The sequence below is a fragment of the Emydura macquarii genome, unplaced genomic scaffold (genome assembly GCF_026122565.2).
Source record: "Emydura macquarii macquarii isolate MOO-44397 ecotype Brisbane River unplaced genomic scaffold, CSIRO-AGI_Emac_v2 contig_2676, whole genome shotgun sequence".
NCBI lineage: Eukaryota > Metazoa > Chordata > Testudines > Chelidae > Emydura > Emydura macquarii.
The window spans coordinates 16,670,918-16,692,543 of record NW_027132813.1 but is presented as its reverse complement, the minus strand read 5'-3'; the positions used below and the strand labels follow the sequence as shown (position 1 = coordinate 16,692,543).

The 21,626-nt window shown below is 41.4% G+C and overlaps 1 protein-coding gene across 1 annotated transcript in view; it reads right to left on the bottom strand.

The window, feature by feature from the left end:
• USH2A (usherin) overlaps nucleotides 1–21,626 on the bottom strand; it is a 511,874-nt gene that overhangs the window by 1,896 nt on the left and 488,352 nt on the right. Inside the window, exons 64-69 of the mRNA XM_067564962.1 lie at nucleotides 15,649–15,858; nucleotides 12,390–12,628; nucleotides 10,500–10,711; nucleotides 7,436–7,612; nucleotides 5,733–5,816; nucleotides 2,832–3,076 (exon numbers count right to left, since the gene is read on the bottom strand). Coding sequence (XP_067421063.1) covers nucleotides 2,832–3,076; nucleotides 5,733–5,816; nucleotides 7,436–7,612; nucleotides 10,500–10,711; nucleotides 12,390–12,628; nucleotides 15,649–15,858 — 1,167 coding nt within the window. The remainder of the gene's footprint in view (nucleotides 1–2,831; nucleotides 3,077–5,732; nucleotides 5,817–7,435; nucleotides 7,613–10,499; nucleotides 10,712–12,389; nucleotides 12,629–15,648; nucleotides 15,859–21,626) is intronic.

The following is a 21,626-nucleotide window of genomic DNA, read 5'->3' as shown; positions in this document are numbered from 1 at the left end:
CCACAGCACACAAGTAGCATACTTGCTAACTGTACCTCAAAATGCATTGTGTAACTTTTTAGAGTAACGCTACTGGCTGAATCGGACATCTCGGCAACAGAATCAAACTAAGATTAAAAAGGGAAGAGAGTTGTTACCACGATTGCTACATGTGCTCTGACAAGTGTTTTATTCTGTGATTAGATTACACTGTAAATGTAGCTAAAAATAATGGTCAGAGCTGTGCTGCTTTACACCAGGTGAGCATCTGGTCTATGGTACACAACTACAGGACAGTGGAATGGTTTTTTTTACACTAAAAACTCATGGCATTGAAAACTAATTTGTTGGTCTCTAAGGCAGGTTTCACTTGTAGTATTTATACAGGACAGCAGAGGATAAAAGTTCCAAATTCAAACCAGTAACTGAGTTTTATGTGAAACCTGCACTGTATGCTGTATGACCTTGAAAGTGATGATTTAACAAAAATGAATCATGAATCTCTGCATCTATAGCCCTTTCCTAGCAGTGCAGACTAAAATGTGTGTGCAGACTTACGCACTGCAAAGCCTTACCTTATCTGTGCTCTGGTACTTCTGAAGATGGGATGACAGGAACTTGTAAAGGAGTTGCAACAGGATGCTGATGGCAGGGATTATCAGTTAAAGAGTTTTCTCTATTTTTAGAGCATTGTAAGGGGAGAATATAAAGGGGGCAAATGTAAGTGTGTAGAAGACAAGTAATTAAACAAAAGGGCCAGCATCTTTAATTTTACCGAGGAGAAAGGAAAATGAAATTGGATATAAGACACATTGGAAATTCTATTTTTTCTATTTAAATTTCTACCAGTACTTTAGCCAAAATTAAAGTGATGTCACAATGTGTGCTATAGCAGCTCGTGGAATTAATACAAAGCGGAATGACTTACTTGGTTCTGTTGACCTGTTTGCATGGCAAGATAGGCTATTTTTAAGTCTCACTTTCTATTTCCAAAGCTAAATTAACAGTTTTTAAAATAGTTCCTCAGTTAGTCTTTTGTAATTGCCATTAAAAGTTGCCACAAAACGTTGCTGAGGTAAGCAGTCTCAGACTCAAGGAGGGGTCATGCTGAAAACAGACATTTTTCTTTTAAGGTACTCACTTGGCCACCTAGCTCAACACCACTCCACAAGTAGCCAGGGCACTCACAGGTGCTTAAGGGGCTACATAAAAATCTAAGGCGGCAGATTAAAGAATTATGCTAAAACCACATTAAAGCATAATGAGCAGCATGCCTAGTAATCGGTGGTGTGCCCGACAAGTTGAGCAGCTGTTGCAACTGAGGCTAAGGGCTACTCCCAGACATACGCTGGTGATGGACGCATTACAGAAGCACAAGAGGGCTGGATGACTCAATAGAAATACAGCCTTCCTCTTTCCAATCTGACAGCTCAGCTCCTGAAAGGCAGAGTCCTTAATTTTTGCTTACATGCTAAACAGTGAAGAATATGTTAAAGTTCCCCAATCCAACTTTTAGATCGGAAAATACAATTTAAGCAGGCCCTAGCAGCCTCAGAAGAAAGATGTGAAGCAAGAAGGATCAGGTGTCAGGAAAGGGAAGGAAAATGCACAATGTCACAGTAACATGCTTTTGGTTACTATAGTTATCTAGGATTGTGTACTGTCATCTATCGCCATGGTATTTGAGGAGCCTATATGTGCCAAGAGAGTTTAAAATACTGTGGTTTTCCATTCACTGCAATCAGTGACAAAACTCCCATTGACTTAGTGAGTGCTAGATCAAGCCCATAGTTTGTAGAATTGTACTGAGCAATTACTTAAAATAATGAGTGAGCACTATTCTAATATTTATTCCTCTTGCCTGAGAACTAATTTACATAATGGGGCAACTTCTCAACTAGTGTAAATAAGAGTGGCCGACAATATCCTGAATGAACTTAGTTGAATTAAGTTAAACCTTATTGAATTCGTTTTCATTGTATTAAAAATGCAAATGTTCATTGTGAGACTGTATGGAATTTATTTAGCAGGAAGATTAATGTAACCTATTCTAGAAGGTATGTGGAAATCCAAAAGTCTTTTTGGAACAATATGTGTGAAGTGGATTTCCTTAGGAAAGAGCTTGAGCAAATTCTCCTCCTCTGAAGCCAAGTGCTGAAACTCCTCCTGGGAAAGGTTCAGATATACTAGTTCACATTGGATTCTCCAGGGTCCAAGAGACAAAGAAAGGACTTTGGAATATATAAGTTGGGTTTACACTGATTCATTGCTTTCTTTCTGATCCAGCAAATGGACAAGACCCCTGCTCCATGGAGAGCTCCAATACGGTAAGGTTGGAAGGACTGGGCCTTCCAGAATCCATGTTAGGATTGGGATGGATGCTGGTAAATTTATTGGCATGTATGTAGGTTCTTCTGTTGTTTTTAATATGTTTTCTCTGTAATGCTTTTTGCCTTAAGACTAAAGAAGGTTTGCAGAGGAAGTGCTTCGTGGTTACTTAGACAGTCTCTGAAGAGAGAGCAGGTAGGTGTCCTCGAGCAACCTGTCTGTATTGTGGAATACCCAGTCAGAAGAGGGAGCGACACAGGTCTCCACCCAGAAAGGCAACAGCTGGGGAGCTAGAAACCAAGAGTTGGTGCCCTTGCTGGACCATTGAGGATCTTGGATCTTTCTCTGGGTGTTATAGCTTACAGATACTCTCTTACATGAAGCAACGTACACCATTTTCCTCCTCCTATGTTTAAATTGTAAATTAATGCCCTTAGACTGCAACGTTATCCTTTGTAACATATGTTACATTGCAATAACTCTCTGTACAATAAAAATACACACTTGTGCTTTAGATGACATACCATATGGGTGTCTCCTGGTGAAAACACACGCATTGGCGATGTCCGCTTTTGGAGTGGAACTAAAGGAGGCCTTTCTCTTGCATATGGGTGTTTTTTTATTTTTCTTTGCAGAATCAGGGATAGAAAAATAGCCAAGAGGATCAAACCTAGAACAGCCATTAATATCACAAACCACAGTTCAGTGTAGAATTTTGCATGTTTAGTCTCTGCTTCATCCTTTTTTCCAGGAGTTGTTAATATAGGACCTGGGAGGTAAAAGGAAAACATTATTTTAGAAAGCAGCCTAGTGATAGATTGTCCACTTATTTTATAATAAATTAGAAAGAAGTTTGAAGCAGTTTGTCACATTGTGCTTATTTGCACTTCTGTTCAAGGTGGTGTAATAGTTCAATATGCTACTGGGCTCTAATAAAAAGCTTACTGCACTCAAGAGACCATGCTTAAAGTTCTGGCATTGCGGCTTGGGTTGGAAATCACCACTGCATTGGCATCTCTCAGGAAAGGGGAGGGGGGAATTCGAAAAAAGGTTTAGCAAAGTAACCTTGAACAGCTGAAACAATGATCGGTAATTTCAGAGAGGTGCAGACCGGATGTTTTCTGCAGCATTATAGCCCAGCACAAATTAGCAGGTGTTATTTTGAACACTGCAGCACAGATTATAAAACAATAAAACCACCAAATTAAAGAGGGTGAAAGAAGCGAGACCATAGAAAATAAAAAGCTTAGTACAGAGAGATGAAAAAGATACAAAGTGTTCCATTCTTCCTTCCACTGCAGGGTGCACATTACTGCACACCTGAGGAAAAATCAATCACTTTGGAGGGGGGGGCCCACTACAATGTAGCAACAGTAGCTTTGTAAGATATGCAGAGATGCATCCAAACAGTTGTGTGCTAGAGCCCTAGAAACAAAAACAGAAGAGAGGAAATGTCTCTGCCACAAAGCCACTTCTGGGTTATACAAAAATAAATACATTGTTTGTTTATTTTCCACTCCCCTCCCCCACATGAAGGAGTCTGGCCAAGAAAATGAAACTCTGTCGACACTGTGTCTCCTTAAAAATAATTTAGTTTTGGCTCTGAAGTCCTAGTTCAGTTTTGGTCCACTTATCCTGTGCTACAATTCTGGTTCAGGAAGCGAGGTTTTAATGTAGGACACTTACAATATACTCCATTCTGCAACCCCCATTACCATGAGGAAAATTTTTTTCATGGCTCATAAGATTGTGTGTATGGGATAAGGGATTGTGGTATATGTGTGTGGGGGGTGGGGGGGGGGGGCAGTGTTAGAAATTTGTACTGGGCCCGAAAAAATTATTCTTGGGCCCGGGATGGGGCTCAGAGAGAATACTAATATCAGCACTTGGGAAAAGATACAGGCCAACACCATGTTCCCATGGCAATTTGCCAGGGCTCTGATTCCAGGAATTTCCATTGTTTCTCCTTAGAAACCTGGTGTGTTGATTTGCCTTTATCTGTTCTGTCTAATATAGTTCAGATATAACCAGTGGTCAAAAAAGCAAAAGATCTGTTAGGTTGCCTAAGGAAAAGAATGAAGAATAAATAATATGGGAAACACACTGATATTATGGCCTCAGCTGGAATACTGTGTGCAGTATTAGGATATTGCACCATTAGAAGGGGTTCAGAGAAGGGTGATTTAGGTACATGGAAAAACTCAAAAAGGTTGGATTTACCTTAAATGAATACGTGGGGACATAATACAAGTATATAAATAAATATCTAATATAACGACTGGTCAAGAGAAGGCAAATGGGGAGCTTCCGTTCTCCCTGCCACAGAAAACAAGTACAAGGGGCCACTCAATGAAACTAAACAGTGAGAAATTCCAAACTGATAGAAGGCAATACTTTTCACATGATGCACAATTAGGCTGTGGAACTCACTGCCAAAGGACGTTGTTGAGGCTTAAGAACATAGCAAGATTTGAAAGGGGAATGGACCTTTAAAAAGAACAATCAGCGTTGTAATAGTTACTGCTAAAAAGTTTCTGAAAGGAATATTAAAACTTTATATTTCAGAGTTTAAGACACTCTCTAATGGTCAGATATTAGGATGAGACCTAACATGGGGCAGGTTGATCTACATCTGCCTGCTGTGGGGTTCTTACATCTTCCTCTCTTGTTGGCTACCGTTAGAGAAAGGGGACCAAACTAGACAATCCGGAGGTCTACTCTTATGTTCCTATGTATCTAACAGCAGCAAAACCTCTGTATTTGGCTGCTCTTTGGCCAGGCCATGGACCTGACCCTGCTGTCATTGGAGTGAAAGACAAAACATTCAACAAGATCAGGCCTTGTGTCACCATCTCTCTTCCTCAGCTGAAGACTGGAAGGCTCAAGTTTCAGCCTACTTACTGTGATGTCACTATCCCAGTCCAGTCCTCCCAAGAGCTCTGCAACCAAGTGGGGGGACAATGCTTGATCTTTCTAAGGTTTAACAAAAACATCTCAAAGCCAAACCATGTAGCATTTACAAAAAAGTGTGAGGCTGTTCTACAAGGAGCAGTAACGGGCCCAAAGGATTTTGCTTTGCTTTGTAGTTTAGCTTTAACCTGGGTGGTAAGCTACCATCCCCATCATGGTGCTCATGTACATTTGTTTGCATTCTTGGTGGGAGGGAAAGCACTGTGTGTGAAAGTCTCATTTGTTCAAAAAATGACCTGCTTCAATAAAGAGAAGCTTCTTGAATGAATTCAGCTGGCGACAAAGACACATTATCCACATACCTTAATGCATCAAGAACCATGGCAATAATTAGGCCAGATCAACAACTTCTATTTCCAAATCTAATCTGATCCAGTATGTGTTATTGCTCAGCACAGATTCACACATAATTAGTGGGAGCTAGGTAACGTCGGTAAGTGTCATTAAGTGTTTACCAAGTCCAGTAGCAGTGCTGTATTTGATCACTGGTGTGATGGCGCTCCCTTCATCGGTGGTACAAGTTATTTGAAAGGAAAAGGCTGAACAAAAAAGTCAAAATACACAGTTACAAATCTCAAGTGGGACAATCAAAATGCTTCAGGTCCTGCTCCTCCACCAAGATCCGCTAATGTGGACTGCTGTGTTCAAGGAGAATTGCACTGGGCCGCCCCAGAGGCAGAGCAGTCAACATTAGTGGAGCCCAGCGGACCACTGGAGCCTTGTAATCCACTAATATTTAAACTGTATATTACAGTGATCTTGCTGGTTGTTATTATTATACTCCTTTATAAACCCCATTTTCACATGCTCAGAACTTTCCAAATTAATGAAATTGTGCATGGTTGGTTCTGTGGCTGACAGTCAATTTTTAAAGAAACTTTAAGACAAACTCTCAGCCCTGTTTATTGTAACGGGAAGACCACAAAAACCCCCAAACAAACCTTTTCCATTGTAAAATAAATAGCTACACTTCCTGAATAGGGGTCACAGCAAAAAGGCTGAAGTTTGAAGCTGAAATTTAGCTGAGCCATAACTTCCTCGAGGGTTAGTGGTTTTGCTTGGTTTGGTGTTTGATTACATTAGGAGCATTTGAAAACGGTTGTAGTCTTTTCATTAAGTCAGGAGGTGAGATGCACTGTGCTAGTGAGTAAGTAAATACATTACATAAGGTCATACTAAAACTTGTCAAGAAGACGCAGCTGGGCACAGTTTTGTCCAGCTGCTGCCATACTGTCTGCACACATTGCCCAGTAGTCCCTTGCCCCATCTGTAACTTAGGTGTAATTTTAGATTGTACATTTTTCCAGGCAGGGAGTGTTCCTCCTTGGAAAGTGCTTTTTTTGCACATTTTGAGCATTATCACAATCTAAAGCATCTTATTCAGGAGGATTTTTTTCAGGCATATGGCACTTTGTCAATAACAGTACAGTTCCAGTAAGATCCGTGCAGCCAACGAAACGGGGGGGAGGCTACGAATGGAACACGAAGATGACGCCCTTCCGTGGTATAAGGGCGCTCCTCTTCTTTGTGGATCCCAGATATCTGCAGTGTTGGCACGATGTGCCTTCTGCCTCCCCTTCATGATTCATTTAGAGCAAGGTGTTGAGAACTCTAGCCCAATCCAGCAAAATACATAAGCATATGGTTAACTCTAAGCATGTGAATAGTCCCATCTACTTCAGTGACACTACCGATGTGCTTAATTTAAAGCATGTGCTGGACTGGGCTAACGTGCTCAGTACCTTACAGAATCAGGCCCTTGTCCACTTCGCCTTTTGAGAGGAAGATCTGTAGTAAACTCCAAGAGGTCAGCCTTGCAGTGTTTCCTGGCCATCTACACCCATCCTATGGGAGGGTAGAATTTATTCCAAAAAACATAATCAATTTTGTTTCCCCCCACTTGCCCCTGTGTTTCAAATAACCACTGTTCCTATAAATCACAGTAAGCACTAAAAGTGGTTTTGATGGAAAACTGCATTCAATCATCAGGATAAAGAATACCTTACTATGCAAACAGCAGCAGCTTTTCAAGGAAACTAGAAGTTTAAAGAGACATTCCACTGCTGTGTATTGGCTGGCCACCTTTGTAAAATTTAACATGTAATAAAACTAGATAAATACAGTCCTTAAGATACAGCGATGGGAAATCGAAACTGACTTTTGTCAGATGTCCTGGGTAAACACAGTGTAGTGTCAAAGCCACTGTACACACGTCGTCCTCCCTCAGTTAACACATACTCCTTCAGTTGTCCGTTCAGTAGGAAAGTGTGACTCCAGTCGAGGTAGACCATGGATAAATTGCTGACAACAGAAAATGGAGCTTTGTACTGAGGTACTGCCAAAAAAAAATAAAAGCGAAAGAGCTCATTTATAAATTGTAGGTATATTGCTGGGTTACACAAAATAAACACATTAAATAAGAAGCAATACAGGCTCTCTCGCCCACCTCCATATAGGGGAAAAAACCAAAGGAGAGGATACAAGAGGAGGCTGTTCTTGCGTTATCACACTGAAATATATTGTAGCTGCATCCTAAGTGAAAGCCCCAAGAAAAATTCAATTGTAAGCTCTTTGAAGCCGGGAGTGTCTTTTACTCTGTGTCTGTTCAATGCCTAGTATAGTAGGGACCCCAGCTATATTGGGGGCGGCAGCCACTATTGTAATACATAATAAAATAATAATAATAATAAAATGACTTCCAAAAGTTAAGGATCAAGACATAAAAATTCAGCACAAGGAGTCAGTTACATTCTCTCAGCTGCACTGGTAAGACTCCACTAGAGTTAATGAGGTTACATCAGCGTAACAGGTCAAGACCATGTTCTGTTAAATAATGTTGGCAGCAGTACTTAAAGTGGTACGGAAAAAAAGTGTACGTGTGTGGGGGGGAAAGCAGAGCGGGGGTGGTCTGTCATTTTTTACAGAAATGAAATCACCAGCTGCCCCCCAGCTCCAATGCCCAATTAGTTTTGCCCCCCACTGTTTCACCTCTACTCCTCCACTCTTTCCCTCTCCCAGGCTGCAGCAGGGGTCCCCCTCTCCAGGCTGGGTGCTGGATAGCGGGCGAGCAGAGAGGAGAGGAACATAAGAGCCACCCTGTTGCTCACCGAAGGAGAACTGCTGGGAGCTTTCTGCTCCCACCTCTTCCCTTCACTTCTGCAAGACTGAGGTCAACTCCCAAGGGGAGGATGAGAGAGAGCTCTGCCTTGGTCTGATTGGCTGCTTACAGCCCAGGCGGCTGGCAAGTAGGGAAGCAGCCAATCATAAGAGGGTTTCACCCCAGGCAGGGCTGAAATGAGTTCCCCTCATCAACCTGGCTGGAGCTATTGAAATGTTCTTTGCCAGGTGTGTGACCCCTTTCAGCCAGGCACACTGTAAGCACTGATTGCCATACAAGGTTCCCATTCATGGAGCACTACTGGATAGTAGTATAGTTGTTTCCTGTTTTGTTGCATTTTTCCTCCCGTTGAGCGGGTAAAGTATTTTTCTTACTATTATCTATAATTGGAGGTTATTTTTCATATCAAATCAATATTTATTGCAACTAAGCCCAAAGCACTAGATGAAGTTAATATATTTGTTCTCCAAACCAAACTGTGAATTATGTCCTTTTGGCACCCATTCACTTTTGAAGCTTTTTCTTGAACCATTAGTTTATTTTCAGAGATAGTTAAAAAGCCTTACAAACAGCAATTCAAGCACAATCATTCACTGCCCTGACTGATCAATCAGTAATGTAGTACTTTAGTATGTAATCAAGCCCGGGTGCCCAAATATTGTCTTAGATGAAAACAACTTCACGGACATAATGCAGACATGTTCATTTGTTATGCTTTTGGCACTGAACTTTTTAATTAAATGTTTCTGGTCTTCCCAATGAAGGGGACACAATCAACCACAATGAATGCAAAGATTTTAGTGACTGGGAGGGATTGTTGTGGAATACATCAATATTGTAATTAATTTACTAATGCATAGCAGTGCTCTCTACTAGATCAAATAAGTACTCTTCAGTTGAGTATCATAGGCTCTGTACTATTGAGCTCTAATGGAGATTCCCCTTTAGCGCAAGTGGCAGAAGCCTGTGCTTCTGGAGCAAGAGGATGTAAATTCAAACTGCAGTGTCACTGTGGAGTTTAGAATAGTGTGCAGCATAAGGACAACTGTGACATTCTTTGAACTTTATTGCAACACATGAGTGGAACTGTATGGAAGTTTCATTATTTATTGGATTAGGTTTTAATAATTTACATGTTGAGTTACTATTGATGTAAACAGGATTTTTTAAAAGATGTGATTTTATAAGTTTTTGGGCCATAGTAGGCCAAGGAAATTTACTCTGCCAGGTTACAGCATATAGATTGCCAAGGCAAAATGCCCATTATATTCATCATGTGTATAGTCTGGCTATGATCCTATACTTACTCAAAACAAAAACAAAAACCAGCCAAATAACCCCTGCCCCTATTTGTAGAAAGATGTTAAACAACTACAAATTCAGCATAGCTTAACCTAGACTGTAAGCACAAATGCCTATGTATTAAACTGTTGTATTACATAAACTTCCAAGAATGCCTGAAGTACTGTATATGAATGCTTAATAATATGGAATTCTTCACTTCATTTTTAAAAATGCTTGACAGACCTCATGAATGGCCCAATTCTAAAAGCACTACTGCAGGCAAACTCCTGTGAACTTCAGTGTAAGTTTTGCCTGCACAAGAACTGAAGGATCAGGCTCTGAAAGAACCACAAAGCCCTCTTCTAAAATTTCTGTCCCCCTTTATTTTGTTTGCTCCAAACTTTACAGCCTGCCTACCACCTTACTGGGCATATTTCCTTTTATTAAATTGTGGCCTTGTTAGATACATTTATGACATACTTAATAGTTCCCACTGAACAGAATTCATAATGGAAGGACAAGGAGCTCAAACTAAAAAAGGAAAAGGTTAGGCTAGATTGTAAGAAAACAGTTCTGAACAGCAAGAGCAATCAAACAGTGGAATCGATATCCCAGGAGCAGGTGGCTGAGACATAATTACTGGAAGTGTTAAGAACAGCTTTGGAAGGATGCTAGTGGGAACAATATAGTTAGTTCTGTGTAATGGATGGGAACAGTCTAAATGATCCAAATGTTTTTTCTGGAGCTATACAGTTCTGCAGACTAGAAAGATGGGTATTTCAGACTCATGAATTGCTCTTTACTGTTACTGTATACTTACGCTCTTTCTTGGTAGTAAAGCTGGTCCATTCTGAAGCACTGCTGCCTACAGAATTGTAAGACACCACTCGCACATTGTAGGTTGTGTAAGGCTGAAGATCACTCACATTGGAATTCTGACCTTTACCTGTATATTTCACTTCAATTGGGCCAGGGTTACAGGCCTGTGTCTGTAAATGTGGATGGCAAGCGGTGGATATGTGAAGTTCGTAGCTAGAGAAAAAGATTGATGAAAGTCTTATCAGAGTAAAAAACAAACAAACAATCAGTGAGCACTGTTTAACCCTGGCTGCTAGATGTCTGGTCACCAGTTAACAGGATGGACCTCAGCTTCTTTGCTTTTGGACACTCTACATCCCATTCAATCTCTAATAATATGGTCCTGATTTTAGGGTGATGACCTCTAACCCCATGCCCACAAATGATTATGCTTGTAGTTTGACACCTGTAATTTTGTGCCTACAACGAAACTGTGGATGTACTCACCTCTAACTGCTTGCGTCTGCAAACTAAGTAGTTAAATCTGGCTACCTATCTTGCTTGAGAGACGATGCCCAAGGAGTGAAAGCACCTGTTTATGAGTTGGGAGGATTTCTTCTGCATGGAATTTACACCAATTTGGACATCATCATCATCATCATCATTTATAAATACATAAAAGAAAACTAAAAACAGGGCATGAGATCATCATCAAAGCTGACTAGAGGATTTAGCCACATAACCCTGTGTCTGAAAATGACACACCAATAACCCCATGTTCTCCCATGTCATATAATTATATGTTCTGTACAAAGTATGTCTTGTTTGGTATTATTTTAAAAATCTTGATCTGCTCAACATTAATATCCTGTTGGGTTGTATGTGTTACCATAGTAACTACCAGTGCTACTAGAACATGTTGTGAGGTGGGAACCACCTAAATCAGCATTTCAGGAACAATGAAATGGCCAGATGTGCAAATGGGCCATCAGGGAAAGAATCCACTACCAGGAATTGCTTACTGTGAAGGTTTCCCTGTAGGACACACCTTCGCAGTGGGGTTGCTTGACCGATGGGAAGCAGCCACCATATCACATGCATGGACAGTTCTTGCAAGCTGAAACAGACTATAAAAGGAGGAGCATCACATCATCACTTGGCTCCACTCCCATTCAACTGAACTCCTGAAGGGTTGTCTGGAAGACAAAAGGACTTTGACAGAGGGGAGGGGAGTCCCAGGCAGGGAAGGTTGCCCAGCCTGCATTTAAGAAACTGCTTGTACCATCTAACAAGGGGTGAGACATTGCTAATTCAAGAGTTTGTTCGTGTTCTAAGTAGAACTTAGACTGCGTTCTTATGTTTATTTTATTTGGTAACTTCTTTTAATCTCTTTACACTTGCCACTTATAATCACTTAAAATCTATTTTTTGTAGTTAATAAACTTCTTTAATGTTTTATCTTAATCAGTGTGTCTTTGAGTGAAGTGTTTAGACAAACTGCTCAGTAACAGAAGCTGGTGCACATTCCTTCCACTTTGAGGGAAAAGCGGACTGGATAATAATCTCCAGGCTTTTTGACCAGGTGTGGTTCTGTGATCCTGGGCTGAAGAGCCAGCTGGAGTTTCTCTATTGTTGGTTCCTGAGTGGCTTGAAAGCATTAATTGAACCAAGTTGGATGTTTAGCACCACCTGCTGTTGGGTTGGGTGACAACAGGGTCTGGAGAGGCTGTCTGTGGGTGGAGAGCTCACTGCAAGCTAAATAGTTGATAAGGGTACCCAGTAGTTCCACAGCTCCTAGGCTGCACCCCAGGGGTTTTGCATACCACCACAAACTCCCAATGATATAAATGGAAATTGTGTCTCAATGGCTTAGTTGGCTTTGAAAAAGTTTAAATCAGACGGTGAATCTTACCTTTCCACAATGCCATTGGGTGACCGAGGTGCATTCCACTGGAAAAAAGCTGCCCTTGAGGTTAGGGTATGCATATGCGGAGGGGGCTGCTGAGCGGGTGGAGCTGGTCGAGTGGTTAGTTGGGCAACTGGTCCTTTGCTGCAACAGTTGAAACATGTGCAGGCCTCTACACCAACAGAGTAGGTGGTGAAAGGTTTAAGTCCATGTATTGTTTGTTGGGTGGCAGTCCCTTCAGACAACTGTAATAGGCAAGAGAGAACTTCGCACAGCACAGGGCACTGTAAGAGCTAAGTCAGATTCATTAAGTGTTCCACGTAGTAGGAGCTTTGACTTGGTGTGTCAAGGAATCTAGATTTGACCTTATCTTCCATCATCTAGTCATGCAGGGTGAAATTCACCCAGTGCAGTGCGTCTGTACAAGGCCTTACCCATTGTTTAAGTCTTGTGATGGACTGCACTAGTGAGGCAGCTGTGCACAAGCACCTCTGCATCCCCTACATGCAGCATTATGAGGATCACACTGCTGGCCCTGAAAAGATGGTGGGCATTGGTCAAAGGAACGTCCACGAGATCTTTGTGTACACAGAGCCAGAGGTCCTAGTATCTTGCACAAGAGGCACAGAGGAGCTGTGGCCTCTGTTCCAGCCCATAAGAAACCCTCTCCGCAAAACTGAATCTGTCAGCCTTTAAAGAGAAACTTTGAGTTCAATGCTACCATAGCACAAAGAAATGTGTGTGAACAGGAACTGTGTAGAAAGTTATGGCAGCAAATAACTAAGAAAAAAGTAAACTGTGCTGCTTCGTGGAGCTGCTCTTTCTCCAGTTTGCTGCAGTCATTTGTGGGGGTGGTTTCCAGATCCAAAGCAATCAAACAGTGTGTAGAAGAAGCCATGTCAATTGCAAAAACCACCTGCTATGGTGATTAAGCAAGACAAAAGGCACAGGTCACACAGTCCCACCTGTGCAGCCACAGGAAACACAGTGCAGGTCTGAGGGGATGAGAACAGAAAGAAGATGTAGATGAAGTAGATATGGATGCAGCTGATCATCATAAGAGGGATAAGGGCAGGCCATACAATCAGCAAACAGCAGATGGCTCATGCTTACAGACAGGAATGATGAGCAAGGAAGACAGGGTTCCTAGCCATTTCCATGCCAGATTAGACTGGGGTAGTGGGAGAACAGGCACATACTACTATAAAAGGTGAACACAGTTAAGCATTGACAGATGGTGACCTAGACACAAAAGCATGGAAGAAGTTGAGCAAAAAAAATGGTGTGTGTAAAAGTTGGAGGTTCCCATTCACCATTGAATGGTACAGCACTTGAAAGCAGAAAATAGCCTTAGTTTACTCATAGATCTGTGTGGCCTTTTGCCCTGGTTTGTGCAGTATGGCTCCGAGTATTCTTCACAACCCTGCCCCGAGGTCTACGGTCACACTTTTCTTTTCTCAAGCCCAGCTAAACAATGCTGATTTCCTGACTTAGTGAAGTTGCCAGGTTTTCTTGATATTGGTTGGATGCTGCCTTATAGCAGGCCTCAGAGAAGAAAAAGACCTGCTCCACCAACCCCACCGAAGCCTGTGGTGGTCCCCTTGTCTGAATTCCTCTTTGTATATGGGGAAATGGGCAATGCATTGCGAAGTGCAAATCCACTCATCCCTTACTCCAAGGACCCCTGTATGCTAAGGAACAGGAAGACCCCATGGAGCATAGCTCTGCAGCACACAAGAGAGGGGAGGGGTCCAGAACCCTCCATGGGCTCCTCTGGTCCTGTCCCCCACCCTAAACCACACTGAGTCCACCATGTTTGGGGCCTTCCATAGCCAGAAGGTGTGGCTGAATCTGCCACTTACATTATCGTCCTTTTAAATTATTTCCGTGCCATATGGTAGCATTGGACCCCTTACATCTACTTTAGAACCAGGCTGCAAGTGCCCAGGCCTTCCTGTTTAGCAGATTGCCCAGTCTGACTTCACATACGCAGACTCCAAACTCTCTGGCTGTTGCCTAAACAGTTGGTTTTTTGGGATTAAACTTCAGAGCCAACCTGGGTGCAGCAAAGAAATGAGACACCGGGGATGGTGTTAACAGCGCAAACGAAAAGACATTGGTCGAGACGATCCCATGTCAGATGATCATTGAGTATTATCAGACCCCCTAGGCACTAGGCCTCCTAGTGCTTTTTATACATTTTAAGCAAAGGAACATGGGATTTTTAAAATCTAACAGCTACTATTTTAAACATCATTACACTTCCAAAACTACTTAAACAAGAACAATGATGACAATTAACCACGGGTGCATGGTTTCCCCCTCAATGATATTTCTGTTTTCCATGTGGAATATGACAGGCCACAAAAGACCAACACAGCACTTAATGCTTGTGCGGGGGCTATGCAGAAGAGATGTTACCGTAGGGCTGAAAGGAGCAGATGAAGAAGAGAATCCTTAGACACCCTATATGCTGTATCTTTCCTGGATGCCCCGAAGCTGTGATGAGGATTGGTCATGGAAGGGGCTCATATTGCATGCTAAAGACATGGCATTTGCACACATTTGTTACATGTTAATTGGGACACATAATGAAAGCCTCTTGCTGTCTTCCTACCAGTTCTTGTAACATTCTGTTGTAGGAATTGCTGAGCTACTGGGGGACTGAAAACATTCTTAAATGCTATAAAATAACAATTTAGACCTCTTTGCTTTCAGATGCATTTACAGCGGTTGTCATTATAAACATTTCAGTTTTGCATTTGATAACTAGATAACATTACCGCACTATTTGCAATAGTCCTAAGTGTTCCAGTACTTCGTACGCTACTACACAATATTATCACTGTGCCAACTGGAAAACTTTTAAGGGAAACCATTCTGGCCTTAAAATCTATCAGTCAAAATACAGTAATGTCCAAAGGGGGCATCTGTTTTGTTACCAGCTCAGCTGTAACTTCTGTTTGATCTTTCTGGGCTAACAGATTTTTGGAAAGTTTATATTTCAACTTAATCAATAACCTCCCATGAACATTTATTGAATCCTCCCACGTTTTCTCAGTATTTGTTACCAAACGATAAAGGCTCTGGAGTCAAGGTTAATTCTTATAAAAGTACAACATTTAGCTAAGTGGAGACATCAGTCCTGCTTCGGCCAGAAGAGGGCACTGTTAGTAGAAAAAAAGAAGCTAAGGGACTCAAAATCCTAAAAAAAGCTCAAGAGTTCAACTGGAAATACAAATACAATAACTTGGTAAACACTCACCACCACATCGATCCCTCTGGTGCTATTAGAGAACAGCCGGTAGAGACCAACTATCCCGTTTGGCTTAAGAGGGGGACTGATGTTTACCACAGCTAACGTAGAAGCCACAGTGTGGAACATGGGTGCCAGGAGGCCTTCAGGAGGGGCAGGGCCTGTTCTACAGCGTGTCCAGCTGCTAGGAGTCCGGCCTGCGGAGTTTACTGACCAGACCTTGAAAACAAAACAAAGAGCAACTTGTGAAGGGTTTGAGCCTGCAAGGTGCTGACCATTCCTGGGAGGTGCTGAGTTAATGGGGCTAATACAGCTTTACTGATGGCAAGATGAAACTGCACTATAACTGAAGTCAATTTTGTGACATTTCACTACCTCCTCCATCTGGTTGAAATCAATTCTTTTTTAAGGGGGGAGTCAAATATTTTTCACCATTGTGATTAAGGGGGTCAAGTAGGTTTTCATGAGGTTTCTGCAAGGCTGATTTAAGAACAGAGACACCATGCACAGAGGAGGCCCTAGAAAACCTCCACATCTTACCTAAGATAAGGTAAGAAAGGATAGCATTCCCTTGACTACTGCAGATTCCAAGGGCAAACTGCAAATACTGGCCTAGCCCCGATCCTGCCTTTGTATCCCTGTGGGTAGGCCTATGTGCTCATATATAGGCCCAATTAAGTCAATGTGGCTTTGTATGGGATTGATGCACTGATCCAATCACAGGAGCAGAGTCTTATTATTTAAGGCAATTAGCAAGTTTTTAAGGGACCCCACTCTATTAAATGTATTAATATAATTAATCATTTGGAAAAAATTTCAGTAATCCAAAATATCATATAAATAAAACACACTGGAAAGCCTGGTTAAGTCAGCACCTCTAATTTTATTCATTTATTTTTGCAATAACATTTGCTTTATTATAGTCGCACAAAGAGAGTGGTTTCTGTTCCAAGGTTTCAAAATACAGCAGCTTGAATTAGGCCTGATTAAAAACTGCATGTCTCTATGAACTATGCCTACTGATTTTGTCAGCTTCCCAAAACCAGACTGATCTGCAGACTACATAAAACTCAGCACTTATTAAACATAGTCTCCAACAAATCTGCATGAAAATTAAATTTTGCTTTCATCAAGGAGTGCATAAACATATGGAAGGATGTATAATCTTATTTATCAACAACCATTTGTATAATTAAACACGAATATCATAAAAGGTTGGCTCAGGTCATCATTTGCATGAGTAAGTAATTTGTCGAATGTCAGGTACAATAGACAGAATAGATGGATGTGTGAGTGGATAGGGTTAAATTAGGCTCAATAATAGGCAACCACATAGTGATCAATCAGAATGATAGATCTAAATGGCAATACAAGAGGACTGTCTGAGTGATTTTTAGTATAAGTATTCCTTAGTAAGCTTTCATGTTGAGCAGTTCTAACTACAGTAAAACACATTCTCATGTAATCTCTTCTGGACAGTTATTTTTTTTTTTTTAAAGTTCTCATAGTGCTTTGTAAAACAGACCTTGGAGAACTTTTAGTTTTCTGAATTTACAACAGCCACATTCAGGGACCCTAGGGCATTTCAAAAGGGGTCAGGTACAGGAGAGAACCAAAACCATATAATGGCCTTAAGTATTATGATTAAAAAACTGTAGATGTCAACTAAAGTTAAGGAATCAAAGTTCCTTTCTCATTCTCTTGATAGCACATAAAGCAAACATTACTACAAATGAGATCCAATACTAAAAAGTTTGCGCAGTGTATTTTTCTTTCAGTGAAAGATATGATATATCTGCAGAGAACTTTTCATAAAGTCAAACTCCTTCCAGTCTACTGAAATAGGGCAAAAACACTTTTTCTCAGTTAAGTCCTTGCTGCTACGAAGATTTGACAATAGTTGTTCATTTTAAGGAATATTTCTTCATGGAGAACAAGTTCTGAGACTGGGTGTGGTTCGGAGTGATCCATCTGTATTGACTCAATACCAACCTTGGGGTGAATGCGCCAGAGTTTTATTTTAAGCTGTGGGAACATGCCTGTGAGGCCTTAATGAACAAATCGTTCTAACTTCTCTCTGCCTCAGCTTAGCCATCTGTAAAGGCATAAACGTACCTTCCTTGAGAGAATGGTGTGAGAATTAGAGCTTGCAAGCACTTTGAGATGCTGAGATATAAGTATTAATTGCAGACGTTAATGCTAATATTTAGATACCTACCTAAGTGTATATGCAAATCTGACAGTTACACATCCAACTGCTAGCATTTGCATCTGCAGTCAATTGCACCTATTAAAAATTGGAGTCTGTGTCGCGGTCCCTTCAAAAATGCATCACACGGCATTCATGAACCATTGCAGCTTGTTATCCTGATTAACATAATGCTATGTGGTATGCTTTTGTATACCAAATGTAAAGTCTTTTGAGTTGCACTGCATCATTCTGAGGTGTGACGCAGTTAACATAAGGGGCATGCAATAACATTTATAAAAGACTCTCAGACCTTGCTATATGGACAGCTGCATTACCTGCTATATGTATTGTATAAAGACATAAAAAACAAGCTAGCCAAGAGCAGAACAAGGGTAAGGGTGTGGAGGAAGTGATCATGGCACTAGACTACCAATATAAGCGGAGACTTGGTGGACTACAGTTTATGGAGAGAAGAAAACCATCAAAATAAGGTACTTGTTACTTTCTTTTAATATATTGCCTCAATAATCATTAAGTCTTACATCATAGTGCGTGGACTCAGAGCCCTGCCAAAATCTGTATAGTCATTAGTAGGTGCAGTGTCTCAAGAAAGCCACAAAGGGGCTCCAAAAGCATCTACAGAAGGAGTGTTTCAGACCACTTCATCAATTTGCTGGCCAACTGCCCAGACAGCACTTTGAAGTAGGGTCAGAGAGAAAGAAGCTCTCAAGAGGCAATATATTCAGAGAACTAGAGAATTCCAGTTACAGGTAAGTAAGCTTGTTTTCTCCTTCATAAACAGGCCTCCATAAACCCCTGTTCTTGGGGACTGGTGAGCAGCAATCACCCAAAACCTATGGGAGCTGCCAAGTCTGACCGTACAGCCAAGAACTGGCAAAAATTGGGTTACAAGTGACTGCCTTACAGATCTCAACTGTAAGGAGTGGCAGAAACATGCTGCAAAAGCTACCACAACTCTAGTAATAAGCCTGTCTTGAATAAACTCTCACCTGCGATAGTGTCTATGGACTCTGCAGCACACCCACTTTCCCAAATTCAAGGCCAGTTCCTTAGCAAAGCTGAGTACCGACAACTCCCACTGAAGGTAATTAAATCTGTTTGGCTCTCAGACATGGATGAAGATCACAGAATCCTGACATTGGGGATGGAAAAAGCCTGTTAGGTCATTGAGTTTCTCTCTCTACCCATGAAGGAATTGTTCCTACAATACTTCAAAAACTCAGGTCTTTACAAAGAAGCTAAAGTTTTGAGCAAGAAAACTGATTTCTTTGCATCAACTTAAGATAATATGTAAAGCTGTTCAATCTGAAAAGGAAATCCTAAAGGGAAGGGCTAGACATAACCATGCCTCAATGCAGGGGGATGGATTAATGACCTCTTCAGTTCCTTCCAACCCTACATTTCTATGATTCTATGATATAGGCCAATAGGCCATCGTAGCTGAGGTGAACCACCGGAAGAAGAAGAGCACTTCACCAGTGGGCAAGCAAAATAACGAATAACAAAAGCGCTACAAAAAGCACTGCCAAAATAACAATAAAAAAAAGAGTGAGTCGCGCCTAATGTATTGTAGTGGAGAGGCAGCCCAGAGTTAAGAGAGTAGACACAGAATCAGAAAAAAACCCCCACAGAACTCTTGATCACCTGAGACTGACCATCTAAAAAAGCGCAGTCCCAGTTCATTCAGTAGCAGTTATGTGAAAAGAGTTTTTATTTTCTTAACACACTATATGCCTCCCACCTATGACAGATACATATATTGGACAGATCAGATGAAAGTGTCTCTATTGGAAGTCCTTTAAACATGCTGACTTGCAGGAAAGTTCAAAGGAGTGGATTTGCTGTTCATATTGAGGCTAACACAAGACTGGCAATGCCCTATTAAACAAGAGAACACTTCCAGTATTGAAGAGGATTCATCTTACATTGGGGTAAGTGACACAGCCATGAGACTTAGGGTCCTGCAGTCATCTAGGTGTCTGTGAAAAACAGAAGGCCATATCAAACCACATCTGTGCATGGATGCACAAGACACAGAGACGATACAAGGAGCCAACCCCTTTACCCTTGCAGAGGGCCAAGCATAATTACGGACCTTGCATAGAGTAAGCCCAAGGACTCCACACATATAGCACAGCTGTTGGCGCTAGCCTTTCCAAAAATGACCCTGCAGCACCTCTTCACACCTGCCAGCAGAGTTGGACCTTTGTAGGCAGGAGTGTGTAGCATACTTCAAGGGTGCTGCAGTGCCAATACTTCCCCTTGCCTCCCTGGACCTCCCAGTGCCACTGTGCTGGTTTCAGTCCTTACTCTTCAGTTTCTGGAAATCAGCTTCCAATCTTAAGGTTGCATAAATATAGGACTTTTGCAGTGAATAGCGATATTTTTGTTTCAGCAAAACAGGCCATTTTCAGTGCAGACTCATATTCAAGGTAATGGGGCTTGTGTGAATAAGTCCATGCACATCATATTAGCAATGTTTAGAAACAAAAGGCTCAATGTTTTGTTTTGGCCGCCCTGTGTACTTGCACTGGAATTTACGAGAGAAGGAATAGGTAGTTTCAAGCCATCTTTGCACTTCCCCGATTCTTGGTCCTGCTTGGCATCTGCCTAGCCCCCAGTGTAAGTAAGAGCAGCCTCAAGGATGCTTTATGCCCAGCTGCACTGGCACTCAAGATCCAGTCTTGCAGCTAAGTGGCTAAAGTGTAGCCAATATAATTTGGGGTTGCTTCTGCAGAGACAACACAAGTCAGAGCACAGTGCAAAAAATCCATCTCTACAGAATCTGCTATGTCCACACTGGAATACTGTATTTGTTTCTGGGCAACACCTTACCAGCAAGGTACTGATAAACTTAGAAGGGACATAAAATGTTCATGGTGGCAGAGGGATTGATTTATGAGGAAAGAAAAAATTATGAGGAAAGATAATAGATTAAAAGAGCTAAATAGAGAGAGTTTGGTTGTGAGACAAGAGGAGCAGTGATAACAGTCAATTAATATTTGTGAAAGGTAAATATCAAAGATACTGAGGAATTATTTATCATGGCACATGCGAGTATAACTAGGATTGAAAAATGAAATTGAGAATAGAAAGATTTAGGGAAAACCTCCTGCCAGTGATATCTATTAGGCTGTACAAGTCCCCTTAGGGAATTGGTGACAACTGCTTCACTTGGGAATTTTCAAACTAGATTGGATAAAACACTAGAAAACAAACTGTAGGAACAATCCTGAACTGAGAGGGAGATGGATTCACTGCGAGCAAATTATATTATCCTCATTACTATAGCATCTGAGCACTTCACAACATTAATGAATTTAACCTCACAAACACCGCTGTGAGGTGAGGAAATATATTATGCCCACTTTACAGATAGGGAACTTAATTCAGAGAGACTTAGTCACTTGCCCAAGGTCACACAGGGAATCTAAGAGACCTGGGAACTGAACCCAGACTGCCTGAATTCTAGTACAGGGAATTATCAACAAGACCATTCATGGCCCACTGCATCAAGATAGGCCAAAGCTACTAGATGGCAACACAATCATCAAGTTATAACAAGTTTGTACTACAGGAACTGCTTTGCTTTAGCTGGGCATATGGCATTCTCATAATTTTCCTATTAGTGGGGGAACATTTAATGTTTTCAGCCACATCAGGGTCTAGTTCTTCATCTGGTGATTCATGCAGATTAGGGATATTTAGTCTCCAAAGGGACATTTAGACCCCAGATTCTCTGCAGTTCCATGCTTTCACTGCCATTTAAATGGTC